This window comes from Notothenia rossii (assembly GCF_949606895.1).
Source record: "Notothenia rossii genome assembly, chromosome: 3".
Lineage (NCBI taxonomy): Eukaryota > Metazoa > Chordata > Actinopteri > Perciformes > Nototheniidae > Notothenia > Notothenia rossii.
The window spans coordinates 78,626,617-78,647,478 of record NC_136901.1 but is presented as its reverse complement, the minus strand read 5'-3'; the positions used below and the strand labels follow the sequence as shown (position 1 = coordinate 78,647,478).

Genomic DNA, 20,862 nt, shown 5'->3' with positions numbered 1-20,862 from the left:
TGACTGTGGGCGTGATACAAAACCGGGGACACACTTTGAAATGGATGTAAATCATCAATCCCTCATTTAAAAAAAAATGTGAGCTACACTTTAAAGTTATGAAGATGGTGTAAAATAATGAAGTTATAAATGAACAGAATCGGACACTCTCCAGATAGGCACTTTAGATAAGAAGGTCAAGTAGCCTCAGGAAAGCAGACATGCTGCTAAAATACATGGAAGCACAGACAGTTATCTCTTCCTCTGGACACCTGCTGAGCTGCCACAGGGCGATGACCCAGTGCCTCCAACACTGCCCACCACTATATGAACACTCGCTGGATGGTAAACTGAACAAACCGCTACCAGGGAAAAGTTTTGACCACTAGTGTCATGCTACTGGGGTTTTACATTTGACATCATGGAACACAGTTCCTGGATGAGTACAGTTCAGTATTAAAGGAGTGAACTTTTCACTCATTCATCAATTCTAGATACGTTAAACTCATGGATGTATATAGAGAACTAGAGTTGGTGGCAGGGCCCTGTTCTTTCCTATGAAAGTTGCTCGGTGATTCATGATGCTAAACTGGCTTGACTTTAGAGAGCAAACACACACCCATATATCATCCAGGATCCTCTGCCCATTTTTCTTAAGCACCCCCTCCGATCAGCAGCATTTTGGCTCAGTCAAATGAGGGAAAATAACAAAAAAATAATAATAAATTAGGCTTTCAACTAATTTTACAACTTTTAAGACGTATTGATTAAATAAATGCTATTCAAGTGTTCGAAAGAAAGAGTCTGCCTTTTTCCTGAGCTCTACAAAGTGTTTGAGCATCTTTCAACTCATTGTTTTGGTGTCATGGTCAGAAAGAGTAGTTCCTGCTCAGCACTAAACATCATTTAGATCAGTGGTTCTCAAACTTTTTTCAATAATGTACCCCCTTTGAAAAATAAATTCAGCGCAAAAACTATTTGTTAGGGACAAAATGCCTTTATAAAGAGGTACAGTACAGTGCTGCACCATCAGTGTCTGATTTATTAAAACAACAACCTTTTAACTGAGAAATGCTACATTTCAAATGTTTACAATCCATCACCAAATTCATGGAAAACCAATTTTAACATCATGCAATAACACTAAGACGACATTAGTTGCATTGAACTGATCTTTTGAATAAGTTTTACTTACAATGTAGTGAGAAACATGGGCTTGTGCTTCACTGAGGATCTTTGTCATTCTCAGTGACAGGGAGGCAACTGCAGTTATTACACTTTGCGTTTTGAAATATCTGTAACTCAAATAAAATAAATCAAAGCAACTGTACATTAATTAAATACATTTGACATTTAGCTTGAGCTGGCTTTAATACTTTCTTTATGGTATTCAAATTGGGCTCATGTAGAACCTTTACCCATGTATTTAGCTAGTTCTGAAAGAATAATCAATATTGTCCACTATAACACCTCTATCAGCTGACGCCAACAGGCAGGAACAGAGAGACAAAACACTGAGAGCACAGCAGCCAAAAGGTTGCAGAAAAATATAAAATATAAATCATATACTGGTTTGTTTAACACCTTTATGTTTACCACATCATTTCATATTATGTTTTTTCATAGTTTTGATGTCTTCGGTATTAATCTACAATGTAAAAAATAGTCCAAATCGAATGAGAAGGTGTGTCCAAGCTTTTGACTGGTATTGTATGTGATCAAAGGTTTTCAAACGCTGCAGCAACTGTTATGGTTATAACCATGTTATATGCCATGCTATGGCTGACACTGCCCTGAAAAAACATAACGAATGTGATCCTCAGAAAACCTGAAATAAATACATCTACCATAGATGCCATTTACCGACATTACAGAGCTGCAATACACAAGGGAAGGTCTTAACAATTTAGAAGGCTTTCTGAGACACGGCCATGAAAACACAGACAAACACAAAATAGTATTGCATTAGGCTGAGTTATACTGTATTTTTGTGTTTTGTGTGTGTGTGTGTGTGTGTGTGTGTGTGTGTGTGTGTGTGTGTGTGTGTGTGTGTGTGTGTGTGTGTGTGTGTGTGTGTGTGTGTGTGTGTGTGTGTGTGTGTGTGTGTGTGTGTGTGTGTGTGTGTGTGTGTGTGTGTGTGTGTGTGTGTGTGTGTGTGTGTGTGTGTGTGTGTGTGTGTGTTTTATATATTCCTGCTTTTTTTACTTCTTGCACCACAATTCTTTCTCAATGTCCTTCCAATGAAAGGGTGTGACTTCCACAGAACTGATAAAAACACTCACACCCATAAACACACATGATGCATGGACTCATTTGGGTTTGGTGATTGTTTTAGCATGAATTCAGTATCATGTTCCTTGGAATATGACTCCTCCCAGGTAATGATTGCACAATGACCCACAGCATCTCTGTTCTCTATAGATAGTTAGCAACTAGCTGGTGAACATATTGGACTTTTTAGCATCTTAAAGGTGGGGTAGGTGATTTTGGAGAAACCAGCTCGAGTGCGCTAGAATTTGAAAATATACAGCCGGAAAAAATCTGCCACTTCCTTACAGAGCCCCTCCTCCAACACACACGAACGCGCACATGAACAATGAGGGCACGAGATAAGTTTGTGCAAAGATGGAAGGCTGACATGCAGGTCGGCCATCCAGTTACTTTAGCCGGGCCGGATAAAATGATTGGTTGTGCTTTTTACAGTACTACGGCTTCCAGAGATGACATTTTTTTATGTATTTATTTTCAAAGCATTTCATATGTTCATTGCTATCGGGATGTTAAGAGCATTCCATGGAATATAACAAAAAGTGTTTCTGAAATAAATTACATACCCCACCTTTAAGAGACGAATAGTTTTCTGATTGAAACCAATACAGGGCTCAAAGAAAAGTGAATACCAGACATAAATTCACATGTCTTTGAGAAACCAATTGCTAATGATGCTGCTGTGTTTGCTACTGTAAGATATTCACTTTTTCAGTTTTTATATAATTTTATGATAATGATTTTGTGTTTTTAGCTCTTTTTTTTTTGCTTTTTTTTTTTAGCCACAACAAAAATCTGGAGGTGCAAATGTAAGACTAACCAATGTGCCAAAAGCAACACCACACAAGGATTATTTTTGTTTTTCAGTAAATCTCATCAGCTTCATCCATCCATGCCACTTTCCACTGCCAGTACAGATTCAGTGTTGAGCCTCCAAATCACAAAGCCAACATGGAGAATCTGTCCAGTCCTCCCACAGAACACAACTAAATAAAATTTGCTTTGGAAGATTATTCTCTTGACGAAGATCTATACCTTTTTGTTTTTAGATTAATTTGTTATATTATGGTGGTTGTTTGATTCAACGAAACAATGATGAAGTAAATGTTGATTGAATAATGTAATGGCTATAGAATAATGAGACATCTACGTTTTATTGGTATCACTTTGCAATTCTGTCTGCATCCTGAGAAATCAAGGCTTGATTTATGGCACAAAGAAAGTGCATTCAAAAAACAGGATGATGATAGCACTTTTGTTTTTCCAAGTTACCAAAGAGTGCAGGCTTAACATAAGATTTTCCATACTGCCCGGGGTATTAAATCTAGCAAGACACTTGCCTCATGTAAAATGATTAAACACATTGTTTTGTACTATTGTCTTTATCAACTGTGACAGAAGGTCAAGTTGCAGAGTACATTTTGTGTCTACTTGCCAAATGACTAGTAAATGTTTAAATTCTACCAACCACTCAATACATTACTATTGTTTTTGGCTGGTGAGTGATGCTCTACCAGCCACTTGCATATTTCACCAGCATTGGAACACAGGTTGGTGGTTGGTGCTTACTCTGAGCACTGCAAACAGTGAAATAACTTTAGAAAACTAAATGCTGTGTGATTTGTGTTGTTGAATTGCTAAGCTCTGAGAAAAACAAAAGTGATCCCGTTGTTTTTGCGGTGGCACGGATACTGGTTAACTCTTGGGGGTGGGGTTAAAAGTTGTTATTTTCCATGTTAAGATATCATCAACCTGAATTCGTAGCGAATACAACAATGCTAATTCAAGAAGAGCAAAACGTATTCAAAAAACGAGATTAATCTTTCAGAATGTTCAATTTAAGGACCACAAACAACAGGCGTTCACAACTGTGATAACAGCCAACTTATGCTAGGCTAAGTGTATTGGCACCACTCACATATCTCTTAACATAGAAGCTCAGTCAGCTGAGATCACTCAAGTGCTGATGAGGATTTTAAACAGCCATGTTTGCGTCTGAGGCAAAAGCAGCGCCTCTTGTTTGAATGAAAGACGCCTGTTTCAGGAAATTAAAAAATACTGTCATGATGCTCAGAGAGGATACTGATGTCTGCAGGTTTTATTTGTTAAATTTTGTTTGGCAATTTATCCATCTGTAAGATGCTGATTGTGTTTTTCTTTTTTCAACCCCTTCTTGGTTTATTGTGTTCGAATGGAGTTATATAAGCAGGGCTCCTCTTGTGCTGTCGGATGGGTGAATAAAAGCAGATCAAAAGGGAGGCGATAGTCTGCTGCCTTCTCCTCTTCTTTATTCTCTCCACATTCTGCCAATGTGCAGTTCCTTCTAACTGCATGACTTGCCCTGGATTCTATGTCTCTCTTCCTCTCTAGGACATTACACTTTAATCTCATGTTCTCTCACTTTTCTCTCTTGCCCCCCTTTTGGTCTCTTTGCCTTTTTTCCCCTTGTTCATCACTCCATCCATCCATCTCTGCCTTTCTTCTTTAATCCTGTGTTCTGTACCGCTTTGGCCCCGAGAATCTCATTCTAATCTGCTGTCTCAATATGGCCCTGTATGACTGCTAATCCTGAGCTTGTATGTTCATGTGAGTGCGTGTGTGTGTGTGCAGATGTACTGTATGTTTCTGTTTACATTCAGCAAGAGATGTTAAGGTCGGTTTTTCAGAAATGAGTTGGATGACGCAATCTTTTTTGTTGTTTGTTTGCTTTTTAGTCAAGTTGGTGCCCTGCACAACATCCAAGAGCTTCAAACCACATAGGCCCTTGTGTTAAGGTGGTGTGTGTGTGTGGGGGTGGGGGGGGGGGGGCATTGAGTGAGTGTCTTTGCAATTCTGACACATACACATAGCAAGACCACAAGCACTTATACTGTAGACACATACAAACCACACTGCTCACATGAGAGAGCAGGGAAGAGCGGTGGGAGAGATGAGAGAAAACATGCAAGTGGGAATTCTATCTCTTTATAAAGTATAATCTCACTTTAATCTCCCTCTCTGTTGTAACTCTCTGTAGCCCGCTGTTTAAATCTCTTACTCTTTTTTTCCTTTTTTGTTCCAGCAGGTAGCTGCACAAGTGAACGCACATCCATATAAACCAGCACACATTTTTCAACAACAGTTAAAAGCCTTTTCGCATCAACATGCCACCACAATGAGCAATAGAGATTAAAAAAGATCCTGACAGGCTAACCTGCATGAACCGTGCACCCTTTCCTCTACGAATGCACAGTCATCAACCCGACTCACATCATACCTTTTGTATCCATGTTCTGCCTCATTGCTGCTCGCTTTCCCTGATGGCATCCTAGTCAAATCGTCCTTTCAATTTAATAGATATTTACGCGGGTCCGTTAAGTCCCAGCGGCCAGCAGGCTATGCAGCCGGATGAAGGGCTCTGTGGGACGGGGAAGGATGCTCGCTCTGCCCGCACCGGAGCTCCGCGATGTGCACTAGTTATCTCCCACCCTGTTGTTTCACTCTACTTTGGGTTAATGTGTTTGGAGCGAGTGTGTGTGTGAGAGCGAGCGAGAGAGAGAGTGAGGGGGATAGAGAGACTAACCTCGGATCCCGTTTTTTCTCTCCAGCGTTTTTTGCTCCTCGCTGTCAGACAGCTCCACTTCAACCAAACGCCAACTTCGCTACTTCAACTCCCGAAACGGCTTGTCATAACGTCAACGTTACATCCTCCCTTTTTCTCTCCTCAAAAGAGCTCCGTGTCCCCCCCTGAGCGTAAAACAGCGACAATAGGTGCGACTAATCTCTATTTCCACCTCGATTTATCCCGCTAGTCTTCGGGCGCCTCAGTCTTTTAAAATCAACCAACTGAGTTTAGTAGCGGCTTGACAGGTGTTGCCTCCAGCGCACCTTCAATCCCCCTCTGCCTCCTCCTCGTCTATAGCGACAAACCTGCGTGCTGTTGTTTGTTTCTCTGTGTGTGTGTGTGTGTGTGTGTGTGTGTGTGTGTGTGTGTGTGTGTGTGTGTGTGTGTGTGTGTGTGTGTGTGTGTGTGTGTGTGTGTGTGTGTGTGTGTGTGTGTGTGTGTGTGTGTGTGTGTGTGTGTGTGTGTGTGTGTGTGTGTGTGTGTGTGTGTGTGTGTGTGTGTGTGTGTGCGCGCGCATGTGTGTTCTGGGGGTACTCTACTGTGGCTCTGAGCTCTGTTACAGGGGTTCAGCAGGTCACCACGGTCCAGCAATTACCGACTACTCAACAAGCACTGACAGGTGCACGCACACGCACACACACATATAGGTTGACACACACACACACACACACACACACACACACACACACACACACACACAAACTCAAAAATGACACACTGACTGTATGGGGGCCGCCTACATTTAGGGCTGGGCCTGTGAGCCAGTTGGGGGCCCTTTAGATAGTAAATGAGTGCTCTTCAGTTCTTGAGGGGAGGGATGAGGTATACTAGGCAGTAAAGTAGAAAAGGGGATCTATATGTTGGCGTCAGTTTGAGTTTAATTCAAACATACAGGCACTGACATCAGGCTCTAGGCTGACAGGACGGGAGAGTATGTTCTCTGCTAATGACTGGGAGTCCACACTGGTTCAGCTGATGTTGATGCGTTTTAATACAGTCTTTGTGACCAATGATTGTTTTTATTTGCGTAAGAGGCACACCTCACAATTAATTTGCATTTATTACCTTCGGGCAGTTACCGCAGCTTAGCCCGTAAGGTGCTACATACACAGCATTATTAAATGTAGCTTTCACTGGAACATGGGTGCAACAAAACAAACCTTTACTCCAAACTAACACACACAGGTACACAGATTTATGTGCTCATCAGCACACAGCATCAGAGGGCTCGTGCGGGCCCCTCGGGGCCACGTTACGGGTGCAGCTGCACCACCAGCACCCTCTGGCGCTCTTCCAGAGACGGCTTCCCAGGAAACAGTCCGATTCAATTTAAGCCACTCTCATAGTCAGACCCAGAGTCACAGTCTGAATGAGACATTATTAGAGTAGAAGCTAGAGCTTGGCCTATACTGCATTTTTGAATAAGCATCTGATATCAGTATTTTTTAAGTTGAGAGGACATATTAATACCTTGGCCGATATTCAATTTGACACACAAATAGAACACAAACACATTTTTTTTGGAGGATTGTGACCGTACATTTTGCAGTTTCGAAAAACAGTCACTGCTTTTGCTATAATGGTATCACTGCTCTAAATACATCATATACTGTATATCCACCAATACTAATATAAAGTCATATTTTTTCATTGTCTTCCAACTGTTTTGTACATTATCAGTTGTTGTTCTGTATCAAAGAAGTATTCATTCATCTCTACAGGGCTATGATATGGTATTATGTGCATTGGTTGTTGTATTGCATTACATATTGAGATAATTCCCCCCTATCACACTGATACACGTACACAATCTGACAGTGCTAATTGCACACTGTTATAATTCAGGATAATTTTCCTTTCTTTTTTTACGTAATGAAAAATAGCATTCATATTCCTACAGGAACTATGAGTGTGTCAGCGGTAAATTACTGTAATTTATGGTCTAGTTATCCCTCATGCTATCAGCCTAATAGCCCTGTGCAGGCAATTATTGTCTATTTAAATTAGGGTAAAGCATGTTACTTACTTAATCCCTTCAAATTGCAATAAAACCCATACGTATGTAACCAACACCTGAAAAGGAAAATAATGAATAGCATAAAGGTGCAAAATGAGTTATAAAAAGCAATTTGTTGATTTAACCTTACAATAAAATATGATTTTATTCTGTATTCATGTCCTACCTTTTTATATACTTAATAAGAATGATGCAATAAACAGGGTTGGCCAAAAGTTTAATTAATATTTAACGATCTATATAAAAATGCAGAACATTTGCATGGATAATTACACTGATTGTAAAAACCAGACCACAGAAAGCGATATAAAGCTTTTATCACCAAGCTGTCCTCTTCCTCATGCATGTTGTTCATATTGGTTGATCCTTTTCTGAAGGTTCTTACATGAGGATAAATCTTTTTTTTCTTTACCTATTGTGTTGTTAAAGGTTTAGAAGGCGAGCAAAACCATAGATGTCTGGTCTTCTGAGGCTGCACGTTTAGTGATGTTTATAAAGAAAGAGAAGACAGTCAGGCAACAGGCTGACATCACCTGCCGTTGTGTTGCTTTGTGCTACAGTACTTAGTCTTCTGTACGAATATTGTTATTTACTAAATGTTTATAGAATCTTGAGCAATTCAATCAACCAATATGTGTGCTATTAGAAAAGGAGGAATCACTCAGCCTTTTCTTTTTTAATTGGGCGGGTGATCCAATATGATGTTTCTTAGACTTGGAGAAGTCAGCTACTGAACCACTGAGTTACTAGTTAGTTGTTATTTTGCGTCTAGGGTTATAGAAGTTGTATATGTTGTAAAAATTAACTTCTCCAGCTCATAGACAGCTCACTGACATTATTTAAATCAAATATGTTCCAAAACGAATTATCAAAATAAAGATGCAACAATACTGCAACACATACTTCTTAAAAACAACTTCAGGTAGTGTTAGGAACTTGGGACTACAACTATGTATTTTGATTTAAAATGTCACTTCTGAATTTATTTACTAACCAGTTGTGCATTGTAAAATCAAATGCTAATCCCAAATCAGAAAAGCTCTCATTTATGTCAGAATTGTGTGGTCTCAACAAAGGCTTAAAAACTAAACAAATGAGTGATGGTATTCATTTTGTCTTAATTTATATTTAATATAATACTAATTTTAGTATTAGTTAATATAAAGAAAAAACAATATTCCTTCAGTTGTCAATCAGATGTCCAAGCCTATCTATAATAATAATAATAATAATGATACATTGATTTCTGTGGCACCAAATCACTGAGTTTCTCTCTCTTATGGTTTCAGTTTTTACTTTGGACTTGTTGAGGAAGTACACACACTGTAGCCAGCTGTTGTAGAAACACAAGTAACAGGAGGGTTATAGCAGGGGGGAAAAAACTGAGAAAAACCAAACCTTCATTTGTCCATTTTCCACCACATCCCTGCTCGTTTGCATCAAGTTGGACTCTTGTTAACTTTTAAGTGTCTAAGCTGTTTAAGATCTATCCCTTTTTGTTACTTTTTTCTTAGCATTAATTAGAAGTGATCTGCTTTGTGTCGTAGTGTTTCCGCAGGTCTGAACGTTTGCAAAGGAGCTAATGAGCAACATTAGGTTCATCACATGTCAATTAAAAATGTAACTATCACACCAGCTCAGCTCTAATAAATACACACTCTGCTCAAGGGTTATTGTTCAGCCTCACTTGTAGTTTCTTTCAGAGCGCCATCACAGAGTCAGAAACGTCAAGATGTTTGTGTTGTTGGGATGAAAGAGTGTTTATCTGTGTTCGTAACGTTACAGTCACAGCCTTGAGGTAGAACACAGGCCTTTTAGATCATGGTGGGTGATAACAAAAGCACATGCACAGGGAGACTCTGGAACTACATTTGCTGAAGGGCAAAGGAAAGCCAATAAAGCAAAAATACAAGTAGGAGCTGCAAAAAAGAAAAATATCTTGAAATGGAAAAAGGTATTTAAAAAAAAATCCTTTTAGCCTTTTATTAATTATGAACCCTTTAGTCGATCCATCTAGGAAAAACTTTGAGTTAACTCTGTCCTTAACTGCTGCACAAATGTTCTACTCGTCTTTCTTAATTCTGTTCAGATTCTTCTTTCTTTGATGAAAAGTTATGTTTTATTTCATCCTAAGGATCAAGTTTCCACTAATACTTTCCACTCTCCTACAGCGTATAAGTATCTTTGTTCTTTACAGAGCACTAGCAAATTGATTGGCGTTCTCTAGTCGACAGCCCAAATGATGGCTAGAAATTAAATGCCTGAAAGAGGTATAATTGTGGTTGGGGCGAGTGGGTAGAGGAGAGAGATAAAGGGAGGGATGGAAAGTGAAGCTGGAGAGGGAGGAATACACAAACAGGTTGCACTGGGGCCTGGGGAATAAGGGGGAGAGGCGCGGAGAGCAGAGAGAAAGAAAAATAAGATGGAGGGCCGCAGAAAGCAAAGAGAGAAGGCTGGTTTAACGTAGAGCTTCAAGTTAAGGATATTTTATCTTGTTATCATTACCAACAACATCATTGCTATTGACGCGCGCGCGCGCGCACACACACACACACACACACACACACACACACACACACACACACACACACACACACACACACACACACACACACACACACACACACACACACACACACACACACACACACACACACACACACACACACAGGTGGTGAAACATTCACTTTTACTCTACCACAAATGAGTGCTTTCTTCATCTTTTTTAACAAACTTTTGCGTCCTCTTTCTGGACACTTTTTTATGCATTTAGCCCTTGTCCTTCACTGATGTATCAATCTAGCCAGCCCTCCATCCCCCCCTCCCTCCCCCTTTCTCCCCCTCATTGTGATTGCTTACCTCCCGAGGAAGAAGAAGTATACTCCATCTTGTTGTTTTATGTTCCCAGCAAATTTAGTCCTGCGTCTCCCTTCTCCACCCTCAACTCTCTTACACTTTGTCTCTGTCTCTCTCACTCACTCTTCGTCACCCCTCCCTCCCTCTTTCTCTCTCCCGCTCCCTCCATCCCCTGACACCTCACACTCTCCTCCTCCACTCCCTCCCTGTCAACTTACCCTCCCTCCTCCCCTCTCTCTCTCTGTATGTAGTTGTATAACTTATCACCCATATCCCTTCCCCACTCCGGTAATTGGTGTCTCTGCAGAAGATGCTAGCACGCTTTATTTAGCCGCTCGGTATTAGTGATTCCAATTAGACGTCTAATGCCAATAAGAGAAAGAAACTGTTAGCCTCCATGTATTTAGCACCGCGGGAGAGGGGAGTTCATGCGTCTGTTTGTTTTTGCCCTTGCAACAACTGCGACCAGTGCTTGCACACACACCAATCTTACACACACACACACACACACACACACACACACACACACACACACACACACACACACACACACACGATGAACACTCAACACGGTAGAGGGTACATGTTGGTTTTAACAGATGGTGAAACACTTTCCCTTGAGTATCGACATTACTCTCTCTCGGCTTCTCTCACTATAATTAACTAGATTTCAGTAACAAACCTTTGGGCTTTGGCGTCGCCATGGTTACCCAAACTCTGAAACGCGACTGTCTGCATTTGTACGTGTGTGTATCTGTGAATGCTGGCAAGTACAGTGTAAGTGCATGCAAATGTTAGTGTTCACACCCCTTTGTGTGTGTGTGTGTGTGTGTGTGTGTGTGTGTGTGTGTGTGTGTGTGTGTGTGTGTGTGTGTGTGTGTGTGTGTGTGTGTGTGTGTGTGTGTGTGTGTGTGTGTGTGTGTGTGTGTGTGTGTGTGTGTGTGTGTGTGTGTGTGTGTGTGTGTGTGTGTGTGTGTGTGTGTGTGTGTGTGTGTGTGTGTGTGTGTGTGTGTGTGTGTGTGTGTGTGTGTGTGTGTGTGATTGTGCATAAACATGAGTATTTTGGTGGCTTTCATGCTTTTGTTTCCCCACAGGGCTCAGAGGCTGTTTTTTCTCAAACGCCTATGTATCTACACAGAGAACAGCGGTATTACATGTGATCATTGATAATTCATCACAGCACTATTGTACCTTACATAATAGGATTTTAATAATTATATAATCCCATGAATAAAGATTTCAAGAGAGATGAATTTGAAAGGAGGCAATAAAATAAAAAGAATTATTCTGTTCCTGTACCAGTGAAGGTAAAAGTTTTAAATGTAAACTCGCTAGACCTCTGAAATTAATTAATTTTTTTTTAAATAGGATTTGGGAATATATTTTGTTAACTGCCTGGGCAGCAAACCCTGTATGAAAAAAAAAAAGTACTGTTTTTCATACCTACTATGACAAATTATTATCGTAACACTATAAGAATGGTAAGCAGTCCAAGTGTTTAATGCACCTTCCAGGGAGCTGCAGTGAAGTAAAAGCCGAGAAGAGTTATATAATTGTTTAGGGTACAGTATACTTCAAACAACGTGAAGTCTGACCACGTCTTAGGCAAGAGCTCAGTGTCTTTTGCATGTCTTCGTTGTCTTGATTCATTAAATCGTACAACAGTGCACGCTGTACAATCCTCAAAGACATCCATTGTGTTGAACTCGTTTTAAAGTGAAGGAAAGATAGGTTGGTGGATGTAATCAGTCACGTACATTTTTACCCACATTCCTGATAGATTGCTTTGTAAAGTGAGCTGTAATTCCACAATATGTATTTCTGTTACCTTCTGTTCTCATAGTCTTTCAAACCCTGGTGCAGTGTTGAAAATCTATTACTCAAACCTTACTTCTAGGATTGTATTTCACTGTCTCACCGGTGCCCGCAGCATCACCTTCCCACCAACGCATTTCTTTTCCGTTCTGTTGGCCATGTCCTGGGTTTCTGGGGCCTTTCTGTTAACATTTGGTGCAATGTTGTCCTTATTTCTGATGAAAGCTGTCCAAACACAGACAGTGTCACCTCTCACTGTGACATTTCCAGCAGCTACAAAGGAGTAGAACAAATATTTCAGCAATCTAAAACATCCGTTACCGCCAGCTCTTGGTTGTCAGTCCTTCAGATGGAAAGAGAAGGTCTACGTTTCACAAACCATTTTGCAGCAACCGCTCATCAGTTTTACAGAGAGAAATCCATTGCCGCAGAGGCAGTGATACAGATTTCTACAAGGCAGCCTGAGTAATACAGAAGGCAATACAGCCATAAACCATTTTGTGTTTTGAGTGGAGGGTTTCACTAGCACTGTGTGATTGTGCTCACTGGGCTTTACTGCAATGACATTATCGAAAACAATGTGGGACATAAACTGACATACATGTACTGTAGACAAGACAGGAAGTAGGGAAGATAATGAAAAATACATTTCCACAAGATCAATCCTGAATTGCATTTACCGTCATAATCTGGCACATAACAGTAAAATCATCCATGGGTATATTTTCTAATTTAAAGTGCACTGAAGGAACCCCTTAGTGCTGTCCTCCTGGTCAGGATTTATCCACCCGGTCCAACTCTGACAACATTTTGAGTCTCTTTACCAAGTGTGATGCGACCGCTGGTCCCACATTACCATCTCTGTCATCTTCTCTAAACGTTCCCGGACCCCAACTTTCTAATCCTGTTTGAAGTGAAATTGCCATAGTTGTGCTGGAGTTGGCTGCACGAGCTCTCCATAGGGTCCAAAGTTAGCCCACCCATAACATGTGCTTTACTAAGTGGAGATCTACACATCACTAGAATAAAATAGGTTGCAAATGTCTATCTCCTCATATCTTGTCTTAAATATTTGTCCTTGCTGATGTTGCAAATTGAGCTGCTGTGATGGAAGAACATTTCAGACTTGATATGACTAATTTAGAAGTTGGCTTCAAACTGTTTACGAGCAGCCTAACCCTAATCTGTGGTCAAGGGACGTGTGCGTCTGATGTCGCTGAGGCCGGGAAGAAGAGGCTATTTTAAATGTTTTGTTACCAAACTGTATCAACAAAGATGAGTTATTCCTAAATATTTACACTCATTAATTACCAGTGTAACTGTGACATAGCTTACTCTACCAAATGGCTAACAATAGCATGCACATGACATTTGTAGATTTCTGTCTTGACATCTGACCAAAACTCTTATTTATAATGGTATCAATTTGGAAGATACAATTCACAAAAATAACCCAAAATACCTCAAATCATTCGACCTAATGTTGGGAAAATACTGAATGTACTCTTCCAATATCAGAGTAGCACATGATAACAAAGGCCCAACTGTAACTATGTACATGATGGGATGTATGATTACCTAGAAGAGCATCAGGACACACTGTTTTAGGAATATGCTAAGCTATGTGACAACGATTAACATGATGATTCAGCCTCTATGGAGATAGGCATATGACTGTCATATGTATTCCTTACGTGAGCCATAGCTAATCTGAACTAATCATTGAATACTGCTTTGAACCGGTATTCCTGCATCTTGTAACACCCTCTCTTTATACAAGCATCTGAAGGAAGTAATTGTACCAAATTCTCTGTGTCTGATGACTACTTCCATTCTTGCAAGGATAATAAATACATGTATCCTGATATTGAAACTCAAGCCGGTGACGAGTGAGATTTCTCTAACACTTAATAACCAGATAGCATCTGTTGAATATTCCCTCTCATTTTAAACTGCATGAATTCTACATATCCTAAAACACACGTACTTTCTCATGTATGTTGATGGAAATAAAACAAAGTAATACATGGATTTATGTAGATATGATTAGATTTAGTAATGTGTATATCCTTGGGCAAGACACTTTATCCGCATTTTGCTCCTGTGGGTAATGTCCACAGTAATGACTCTTACATGTCTAATATGTGTAATGTGTAATTGTAAAGCGCTTTGAGCACCTGTAAAAGCGCTCTAATAAAAAATGTAATGCATTATTTATTTTTTATTTTTTTGGCGGATATATTAAAACTTTTGGATCCTAATGTGACTTTTTACATGATGTGTTACTTTTGATTGGACAGATGTTTGCTATAAACTGATATACAAACATCCATCTAATTAAGACCTTCATCTAAAATGTTGTAAATCCCTGATACTATCTTAAGATGTATTTTAAAGATACAAACCTCTAGTACGATATGAATTACAAACAGCTGGTGCCTCCCAGTCCCGGTGTTACCACTGTGGTAACTGTGCATGATGCATCGTCTCTCCTTCAGGCAGTTTCCCTTCTTATAAATGAGAAACCTTTCACCAGTCAGATGGCCTTGGGCGTGTTAGTCAACATAGACATATTTAACAATATGGAATATCACTCTTATACGGCCTGCAGCTAAACAGCAGAGGTAGAATGGGAGACCTAATGGAGACATTTTATTGTCTGGTCTTTTACATCTGAATGAGCTTTATTTCAGTTCTCAGTAAGATCTATCAGCTCTTAAATAAGATGTGCACTTGAAATCCCCTCACTCATTCACATTAAATAACTTCCTCTTTTTCAGCTCATGCTGTATTGAGCTGCACATACTCAAACTGAGTGGAGATATTTACTTAGGGAGATGTCAGTGAGACATATGCAGAGAAGGCTAGTGTGTTTAAAGGCTGCAATTAAGTGGGGTTTACCATTAACGAGGCAGTGGGGGATGGTGAAAATGTTGAAGAATAGAGGATTCTTGTGAGGGAAAGACAGCTTGGGGATTTAGTCTTTTTTCCTCTTTTTAAAGTTGGCTGATGCACCATCTGAGTGCGTGTCCAACTGGCTCAATGCCGGCAAACAGTAACTTAAATAAGAAAAGTCCCCTGTGTGTTTTGAGGTAACTTTGTAGCTGTCCCTCCCAGGCAGATTATGTGCTTATCAGATTTTCCTAACATGGTCACAGCAACCACAAATTTGATCCACGAGCAGGGAAAGAATTGGAAAACATGATTTTTATGAGTTTATGGTCAGGTTTGAGTTTTCTGAAGGCGCTGCAGATCCCCCCAGGCTAGCACTGCTGACTTATGAATATGTGGGTGAGAACAACACTTGGAAATTGCACATTTCAGAAGCCGCAGAAGCCTACCTTATCACCCAGTAATTCACACTATTTACACATGTGCAGTGACTTGATTCCTGCAGGGAAGATAATGGTTTGTGGCCAGCCATGGCTACGAGTATTACATCTCGACTTTTCTCTCTTTAAGAGAGCTTTACATTTTTTTAATTGAATTTAAGCTACTATCACCTCCTTGTTATCCTTGGTATAAAGTCCCTGTATGATCTACTTGAAGACAAATTGAACCGTTTTATCTTCCTGTTTAGTCGCACAGAGTTGTTTATTTTCCTTTGGACTACAAGCTCAGCATGAGTTATTTTTCATTAGCTTTGCCGTCAGTGGAGCTATTCTTCTCAGTCCTCATCGACGGGACTCAGAGCCTGCTGCTTCTCGTTCTACCATCTAATCACGGAGTTACACCTGCAATGCCAGGTGAATGCAATTAATCGCTGCTTGGCAAACCCAGCGGCACTGTGAGCCCTTGGGTTGGGAACCACTCTTGTTGAGCGATGCTGGCACCAATAACAAATCATGCTCGCAAGGACAAATGTGGAGACGTTTCCCCTCCAGCCAGTAAATATAAGCAAAAGTTATTTCAGTACACAAAACTCAACCAATTAGACTTGATTAAGCCTTTGAGATCAGAGATGCTGAACATCACACCCACGCATCAGTGCAAAATAATGTTCTGAACTCAGCTTTAAATAAATACAGTGATGAGGTGCGGTGGATGATGAGGTTTTTTTAACCCTCTGGTGAAAGGTCAAGGTAGTACAGAGCATTTTAACACTGATTGGTGATTTCTCTTTTGCAAACAGTAATCAAAACTACCACCTTTACCACACTTCATCACTACTGATTTATTTCATTAAACTGATGATTATGTATTATATTAAAACATTTCTTTTTTCTGCTCATCACAAGTTCTTACAGTCCAAGTTGATGTTCACATGTGCTGGCTAGCAGATATGCATTTAACATTTACAAAATCGTAATATCAAAGGAGCTTTAACCAGGGGGTGTTTAGTATTCTTGAAAACCATCCAGTTAATCAGTTTTCAAAACATTATAATAATTAACTGTTTGTTTAAGTAATTAATAACTTTAGCTCTAAATTGATGTTTTTACACTGATTTGATGTAGTATAACCTTGACTTCAGCTGTGCCCATTTAACATTTTGAATAATTGCATGTACGTGCACCAGTTGATACGTAGTTGTTTTCAGACATGTTTGTTTCATGAGTATTTCTTCTTTCTTGTCTCTCTTTCAGCCAACAAGACTCTGCTCGGAGGAGGTGGAGGTAAGCACAACCTGTCTGATCCATCGGCTGTGTGTGTTTAGATTTGCTGGCAAGATACTTGTCTCCCTCAGTTCATATTATCGGTATAGCTTTGTGGTGCAAATAGTCCTGGACAATCAATTATTTTAATCAGATGATGCAGTGCAACGTGCTAACTAAAGAGAGTGTGTATGTTTGTGTGTGTTTCTGTGTCGTATAAGTGGTGTTTGTCTTTGTATTGGAGCAGGTAGCTCTTTGTTGTGGCAGGTGTTCAAGGTGGGTTTGCATGCTGCGCTTTGTGTCTGTAGGCCTGTGTGTCTGTGTGTGAGTGTGTGAGCGCAGGTGCAAAGTCCATACTTCATCATTTACGGGTGTGGAGTGCTGTGGATATAAACAGCCATTTTTCAATGTATTGTTGACTCAGTGCTTTGGTGCGTGCGTGTGATGTCGGACGTCAACGTTTAATCGATACTTGTAATAAATCTGTAAAGCTAATGCAGCAGCCACATTCACTAAAACATGTACACACACATACACACTCCTTTCCAGCTGTGTGTTTGTTAATGCTTGCAAATTTGGTTGATGGTGTGTTTGGTGGTGGTTATCTTTTTTTCATTTGGGCAAACAGCTCTTAACCATTCAGACCAGCTGACTTGCACTGCCATTTTACCCTTCCAATTTGTATGTTTGTGTGGATGTGTGTGTGTGTGTGTGTGTGTGTGTGTGTGCGCGCACTTGCACATGTTTCGGCTTTCCAGTCTCCATGGTGACATATTCACTGTAGTGGCACACCTGTATATGTGCATGAGAAACCGTATATGAGTTAATCACAGAGCATTTGCATGCCTCTAAAAGTGCATTTGCTTGCCTAAAGTGTCTTATTGAAGCCGTAAGTCCTAAGCATCTACACACACACACACACACACACACACACACACACACACACACACACACACACACACACACACACACACACACACACACACACACACACACACACACACACACACACACACACACACACACACACACACACGGGATCCACCCTTAACGATATACACCAGCTGAGCCTCAAGCCATAAAAATGGACTGCTTCACACATGGCACCCACTACATGCAGTCAAGTAGCTCGAGATCTACAGCATCGTTTGATGTTGTCCTGAAGTCTCTGATGGCTCTACACAGACAGATGGTTTCTAGAGAGGCTGTGAACGGTGTTCGCGTCAGACTATGTTCATTTAATGAAAAGCATGTTAACATTGGTTTATTCATTTATAAAAATATATTCAGTTGAATGAAAACACAATAGCTGTTTAATTCTGAACATTTGTCCAACGATGGGTTAGTAGAGGTTCTAACAACCAACCATCTGCATACTTTTTTTTATCCATTTCTCTCCGTCACTCTTTACCAGTTTGTCTCTGGCTCAGTTGATTTCTCTCATCTCTATCTTAATGTTCTTATTTCCCTTGTGCTGTCTCTCTTTCCAGCCCCGTCCTTAGGGGTTTGCCAAGGCTGATAGAGGCTACAGTAGTTGTTAATTAGAGAGAGAGGTAAGCTTAGAAACAAGAGGAAGAATTGAGTAAACAGGAGAGACGAGGGGAGACTGGGGTGAGTGTGAAAATACAAGAGAGGCAAAAAGGAATAAAGGTCCAATAGATAATATACAGATGCAAGGGGCTGAGTAGAAATCTATCACAGAAGAATATTCTTAACACATCTCCAGTGTCGAGGTCACAATCTGCACTGAGTAACCAAGAATACATTCTTCCAGCTGTTTTCATTGGAGCTGAGACAACAAAGGTCTTTACAGTGCTTTTCTACTCTCGAGGGTACCTGGGTAAATGTCATTCAGTTAGATCAAACGCACACCTGCCGACTTTGTTTTCTTCAATCCGAAGCGGCGCTGAGCTCCAGCGGCACATCAACAACAAACTCAAGGACAGGAAATTAACATTTTTTTATGACCACTGGCTACAATTGCTCATTTATCTAGAGCTTATCTACCAATACAACGTTTCACTGCTTTGATTGATTTTCCAAATATTAACGAAATCCCAGATGATGTTCAGTGGTTCAGTCAGCCAGACAGTTGCTTCATATAAATACATATGTTTTTGATTTGAGAATAAATGCCTATGGAATTGGTGGAGCCAGGACTCACACTTTGAAGCATGTATCTGGTTCTCCTTCTAGGTCAACATATGTCAGTAATGTACCTTTGGGATGCGTGGTGCATTGAAGTGTTTTTCCACAGGTTTGTGGCCTGCACAGAAATCTCCTCTACAGTATATAGGGAAGAGCTGAACCTATTAAACATATTTCAAGCCACCATAAACCATTTTCAGGGATGAAAATATCATATTTCACTGTTGAAGTTGTACTTTTTTTATAATAATGAACTTGATCTGTTGCCTCTTAAGGGCCCCTCAGTAGCACAAAGGAGGTAAACAAGCACCCTTTAAAGAGCCTGTGAGTGTGACAGCCTCCCAACAACTGTTGTGCAATGAAATATTGGGCTACTAGTCATCTCGAACCGTCAGTTTAAAAAAGAAGGTGCGATACCGTTCCGATAAATATCAATAATTTCGAACATCGCGGGGAAATTCCTTCGACTCATTTTGAAGTTTTGGGGGAAGCCGGAAGGGACGTCAATGCGGGAACGCTTCACTGTGCGGCGAGAGAGCCAAACACGGACAAAGTTTGTTGTCATGCGCAGAAATGGTGAATTACTGAGTTTAGGCACGTTAATAACGTTTTAATGAAGTTGAATACAGTATATTCATATTTGTCAGTGCTTTCATGTCAATTCGGCGAACATAAACATAAATGATCGTGGTGAAGATGATGATTAAATTAGGATAAAAAATCGGTAATGAGAGCTGCTGAATTTCCTCCTGTCGGATGTGATATAAAAACAAATCGATTATTTTTGTGGTTGTAAACTCAAGTGGATGAAACTACATTTATTAGTGCTTTCATGTCAATTCGGCGAACATATAATACATTAAATGATCGTGAGGATGATGATTTAAAAATCGTTTGTTTGAGCCGGTCTGCATTTCCTGATGAAAAAACAAACCAATGCTTTTTGTAGTTGTAGTACACCAACATGGATTAAACGTGTGGGTTTTTTTCCACAATGTTGGGGAAATTAATGGATAAAATGCACGGATTATGATTATTATTATTATTATAATTATTATTATTATTATTGTCCCGACTCCGATCGGGACATTAGGTCCACCGTTTCCCTGCAGCGAGGCTCCCCCCGTTGACAGTTTACGTGGGCTGGGCTGGGTGCAGTGGCGGACTGGCCATCGGGACGAATCCCGATGGGCCGGTACCGAAGTGGGCCGGTCGGATAAGTCACTAGCACATCCCCCACTCCCCCCGTTGACAACTTACTAGCGGTACCGAAGTGGGCCGGACGAGAGTCCCGGGATGATTTTTAGTCCCAGTCAGCCACTGGCTACATGACCGTATGATCGCCCATATTGACGCACCTAATTCCTAAACTTCTAACAGATACAACATAAACCGATCCTTCAGCCTCATATGAGCTCTCAGGTACTGAGCTTGCTGCTGTGTGCGCCATCGTGCGTTTACATGCAGATACTGGGATCCTGAACGGTGCAGCTGGAGCGCTTGGCCCGCATTGACACCACACATAATTTGGCGGGATTTGAAGAATCCCCGAGAAGATCCAGAATATAGACAACATTGAA

The 20,862-nt window shown here is 40.5% G+C and overlaps 2 protein-coding genes across 10 annotated transcripts in view; one reads left to right on the top strand and one right to left on the bottom strand.

The window, feature by feature from the left end:
- The window catches only part of flrt1b (fibronectin leucine rich transmembrane protein 1b), a 43,284-nt gene extending 32,459 nt beyond the window's left edge, over positions 1–10,825 (bottom strand). For 3 of the 7 annotated variants that reach the window (XM_079671503.1, XM_079671501.1, XM_079671507.1), the window contains exon 1: positions 5,504–5,803. The gene's annotated coding sequence lies outside the window, so the exon portion shown is untranslated. The other 4 variants (XM_079671504.1, XM_079671506.1, XM_079671502.1 and 1 more) reach the window with 4 other exon arrangements.
- macrod1 (mono-ADP ribosylhydrolase 1) overlaps positions 1–20,862 on the top strand; it is a 115,429-nt gene that overhangs the window by 51,944 nt on the left and 42,623 nt on the right. For 2 of the 3 annotated variants that reach the window (XM_079671512.1, XM_079671511.1), the window contains exon 4: positions 17,126–17,155. The exons of the other annotated variant lie outside the window; for it this stretch is intronic. In XM_079671512.1, the coding sequence (XP_079527638.1) occupies positions 17,126–17,155 (30 nt within the window). The remainder of the gene's footprint in view (positions 1–17,125; positions 17,156–20,862) is intronic. 3 annotated transcript variants of the gene reach the window in all.